We start from the raw sequence: 4,585 nt of genomic DNA, 5'->3' as shown, positions 1-4,585 counted from the left end.
ATGTAATCGATTTCTAGCCATTTTAACTTAAAATATATGGTAAAATGACATAACTGCCCTTGACCTTTTTAACATACTGTTTAGTAACTTTTTATCGCCTTTCTCTTTGTTTTATAGCATTGTACGGATTTAGCTTTCCTGAGAAAGCACTTTTCTTCGAATCTTGTCTAGGTTATGTCCAATTTTCTTCAAAATTATGGGTGAGTTTTGTTTTTTACGATATGTTATACTGGATGAATATTATAATATAGTTGAGTTTTGTTTCATTCCATTATATTTTACGGGACATCTGCTGTGTGCGAATAGTAGACGTCTACTGTGTGGGTTTTGATTATGTTTTTTGTTTATTAAATTTAGTAAAATTTTGTTCAGTATATTATACTGGAAGTCTGTCTTGTGTATGTTTATCTTCCAGCATGTTATACTGGATGAATATTATAATATAGTTGAGTTTTGTTTCATTCCATTATATTTTACGGGACATCTGCTGTGTGCGAATAGTAGACGTCTACTGTGTGGGTTTTGATTATGTTTTTTGTTTATTAAATTTAGTAAAATTTTGTTCAGTATATTATACTGGAAGTCTGTCTTGTGTATGTTTATCTTCCAGCATGTTATACTGGATGAATATTATAATATTGTTGAGTTTTGTTTCATTCCATTATATTTTACGGGACATCTGCTGTGTGCGAATAGTAGACGTCTACTGTGTGGGTTTTGATTATGTTTTTTGTTTATTAAATTTAGTAAAATTTCGTTCAGTATATTATACTGGAAGTCTGTCTTGTGTATGTTTATCTTCCAGCATGTTATACTGGATGAATATTATAATATAGTTGAGTTTTGTTTCATTCCATTATATTTTACGGGACGTCTGCTGTGTGCGAATAGTAGACGTCAACTATGTGGGTTTTGATTATGTTTTTTGTTTATTAAATTTAGTAAAATTTTGTGCAGTATATTATACTGGGAGTCTGTCTTGTGTATGTTTATCTTCCAGTATGTTACACTGGATGAATATTATAATATAGTTGAGTCTTGTTTCGTCCCAGTATAATATACAGGACATCACCTGTGTGTAATCTTTTTTTCGATTATATTATACTGGAGGAGTTGAGTTTGGGCTAGCATATAGTTGAGTTTTGTTTCAATCCAGTATAATATACAGGACATCACGTGTGTGTAATCTTTTTTTCCATTATATTATACTGGAGGTGTTGAGTTTGGGATAGCATATAGTTGAGTTTTGTTTCAATCCAGTATAATATACAGGACACCACCCGTGTGTAATTTTTTTCTCCAGTATATTATACTGGACAAGTTGAGTTTGGTCTAGCATATAGTTGAGTTTTGTTTCAATCCAGTATAATATACAGGATATCACCTGTTTGTAATCTTTTTTTCCAGTATATTATACTGGACGAGTTGAGTTTGGTCTAGCATATAGTTGAGTTTTGTTTCAATCCAGTATAATATACAGGATATCACCTGTTTGTAATCTTTTTTTCCATTATATTATACTGGAGGAGTTGAGTTTGGTCTAGCATATAATTGAGTTTTAATATACAGGACATCACCTGTGTGTAATCTTTTTTTCCATTATATTATACTGGAGGAGTTGAGTTTGGGATAGCATATAGTTGAGTTGTTTCAATCCAGTATAATATACAGGACATCACCTGTGTGTAATCTTTTTTTCGATTATATTATACTGGAGGAGTTGAGTTTGGGCTAGCATATAGTTGAGTTTTGTTTCAATCCAGTATAATATACAGGACATCACGTGTGTGTAATCTTTTTTTCCATTATATTATACTGGAGGAGTTGAGTTTGGGATAGCATATAGTTGAGTTTTGTTTCAATCCAGTATAATATACAGGACACCACCTGTGTGTAATATTTTTCTCCAGTATATTATACTGGACGAGTTCTGTTTAGGATAGAATATTATAGGGGGAAATCTATCATATGAATGTTTGGCTTCCAGTATGTTATACTGAATGAATATTATAATATAGACAAGTATTTTTTAAGTCCAGTATATTTTACAGGGTTTCTCCTGTGTGTAAGCTTTTTTCTCCAGTATATTATACCGCATGATTATTATGCTGTTTTTCGATTTTCATATCTTGTATTTTAGTCTGATCCAGTATATTATGCTGGAAGACTGCAATCTATAGACTGTTCTTCTGTTCATTTTAGTGAATGAGTTATTTTGATAATTTATTTCTCATATATATACTGGGATTCTGATTGTGTTTATTATCTGATTTGTAATATGTTTTTTTTGATGATTTTATAGAAATGGAATCATCAAGTTATATATTGAAGGTACGTATTTCTAAAATGTTGAAGTTTTTATCTTAAAATTACATGAAATGTTGCTTATCTGTGTTATATTTTGATTTTAGGAGGGAGATCGATTTTATGATCTTAAGAAGTGGTTTGCTGCTGATTGTTATTGGAAAGGCGATCGAAAATTTAAGAAAACAATTTCAGAGTTTTTGTGTGGAACTCAAATGGAACAGTTAAAGAATGGTGTGTTTGGGAAATTTTTAGAGTTGGATGACGTGGGTCACTCTGGGAAGTTGACTCATTGTATGTTGCTTTCTCAAGTTTTTTACAAGGATAAAAGCAAAATGGTTTTTAGAGTTTTTGATAACGACGTAGCTTTTACAGAAGATGATTTCCATTCTATAACCGGATTGAAGATTGAGGCATCTGATTATAGTTTTGTTGATGATAGAGATAACCGTTTGAAGAAACGGTATTTCTCTGATGTGCCAAAAGGTTTGAAGGTAGAACATTTGTATAAATTTATCACAAAGCGTTCTCGACTCCGTGATGGTGCAGCAGATGATATATGTGATGATGTCGAGGTCTGTGATGAAGATGCTGTAAAGCTTGCTGAGATATACATATTAGAAACTGTTCTTTTGGGTAAAGACATTAAAAGAAATATAAGTGAACGTAATATGAAAATCATAGACGATCCAGAACTTTGTTCTTCTTTTCCATGGGGGAGTTACTGCTTTCAAGAACTTATTGACAATTTGTCTCATCTTCTGAAAACAGAATCTGTGAAAGACAAACCTATTGGTAGGATCGCATCTTATACGTCACTTGGATTCCCCTTCTTGTTTAATGTATGGATTATGGAAGTGTTCAATGATTTCCGTCAATATTCAATATATGAGGATCGGGGGCCAATAAGGATGTTGTCTTACTCAAGCATTGGATGTCCAAAATATGACTCACTTTGCGATGATTTCTTTAAGAAAACAACTGTAAGTTAATCGTATGTGAATTTTTAATTTATACTTGTGCTCATATATTTTGTTTTTATCTAACTATTTATATTTCTATTTAATTAATAGAAATATAAGCTTTTCAAGGTGAATCAATCATATCTTCTCCAATCTTCATCAAAAGTTAATGTTAGCGACATTGTCAATGTAAGTAGTTGTTTCTTCTATTTTATTTAGTCTTGCATTTCATTAGGTAGACTAGTGTGTGTTTTTGTTGTCCGGTATGTTATACAGGAATGAGTTTTCATTCCTTCTGATTCATGTCATCTAGTATAATTTACAGGTAATCTAGTGTGTGTTACCTTGTCCTCCTGTATGTTATACTTGGTCAGTTTTCATTTCTTCTGGTTCATGTCATCCAGTATAATTTACAGGTAGTCTAGTGTGTGTTACCTTGTGAATAATTATTTGTCTTTTTGTTTTATAATATACCCTTTGATTATTTTAGTTCTTTATATCCCAGTATTTTTTTCTGGAGTTTTACACCTTTAAATTCATTTCATTCAGTATATTATACTGGAAGACTGCCAGATGTAGGCTGTTTTGTCCACTATAATATACTGGATAAGTCTAATATTTCATTTCATTATGTTTTTTAGTTCTAATAATTTACTCTACAAAATTATATTCTACTCTTTATTGAATTGTTTTTACACTCGATAAGAATGTTTAACCGTTATGATTCTCTAATTCTTACCATTTTTCTTTTCTTTTCAGAGGGTATCTGACAAAGTTGAAGAGATTGTACGTGAGGATAATAATAAATTTCAAATAGAGATGAAAACAAAAATTAAAGATAATCGAAAAAAGTTGAAGAAGTATGTTAAGAGCGCTGTTAAGGTAATTAACTAGTTTGGCAATTTATTTTACTATTGATTTTTTTTCTATAATAATATATTGTATTCATTAATGCAGGAAATCAATGACAAGCTTGATGTTGTTGTAAAGTTTATTAAAGATTTAAAAAATCATGATGAAAGCAATGAAAACCATGAGGAAAGCAGTGTGAAAGGCAATCAAAAGCACGAGGCAGATGAAAGTACTGAAGACAATGAGGAAAGCAATGAAAAGCATGAGGAAGATGAAAGTAATGAAAAGCATGAGGAAAGCAGTCAGAAAATCAATGACCAAAGAAATTATTCTGATGGAGAGAATTATGATGGAGATAATTATTGTGATAGAGATTTTTCAAATTTGTCGGGAGACAAACAGAATGAAAAAGAGGAAGATGGTGAGTTACTGGAACAAGATGAACTGTGCAATAAGGAGTTTGAGTA

At 31.1% G+C, this 4,585-nt stretch overlaps 1 protein-coding gene across 1 annotated transcript; it reads left to right on the top strand.

The window, feature by feature from the left end:
• Positions 1-2,302: 2,302 nt before the first annotated feature.
• On the top strand, positions 2,303-3,548 carry LOC109221128. The gene is made up of 4 exons (XM_019385595.1): positions 2,303-2,331; positions 2,412-3,287; positions 3,378-3,455; positions 3,543-3,548. Exons 1-4 carry the CDS (start codon positions 2,305-2,307, stop codon positions 3,546-3,548), a joined length of 987 nt encoding a protein of 328 aa, XP_019241140.1. The 5' UTR covers positions 2,303-2,304.
• Positions 3,549-4,585: the final 1,037 nt, after the last annotated feature.

The sequence above is a fragment of the Nicotiana attenuata genome, unplaced genomic scaffold (assembly GCF_001879085.1).
Source record: "Nicotiana attenuata strain UT unplaced genomic scaffold, NIATTr2, whole genome shotgun sequence".
NCBI lineage: Eukaryota > Viridiplantae > Streptophyta > Magnoliopsida > Solanales > Solanaceae > Nicotiana > Nicotiana attenuata.
The sequence above is the reverse complement of the archived record's forward strand: the minus strand, read 5'-3'. Positions and strand labels throughout refer to the sequence as shown.

Bases quoted from the DNA above. Each gene is read 5' to 3' on its own strand.
- LOC109221128 (XM_019385595.1), top strand. From the start codon at position 2,305: ATGGAATCATCAAGTTATATATTGAAG. The intron at 2,332-2,411 runs GTACGTATTTCT...TTTTGATTTTAG, and splicing joins CATCAAGTTATATATTGAAG to GAGGGAGATCGATTTTATGA. The intron at 3,288-3,377 runs GTAAGTTAATCG...TTTAATTAATAG, and splicing joins ATTTCTTTAAGAAAACAACT to AAATATAAGCTTTTCAAGGT.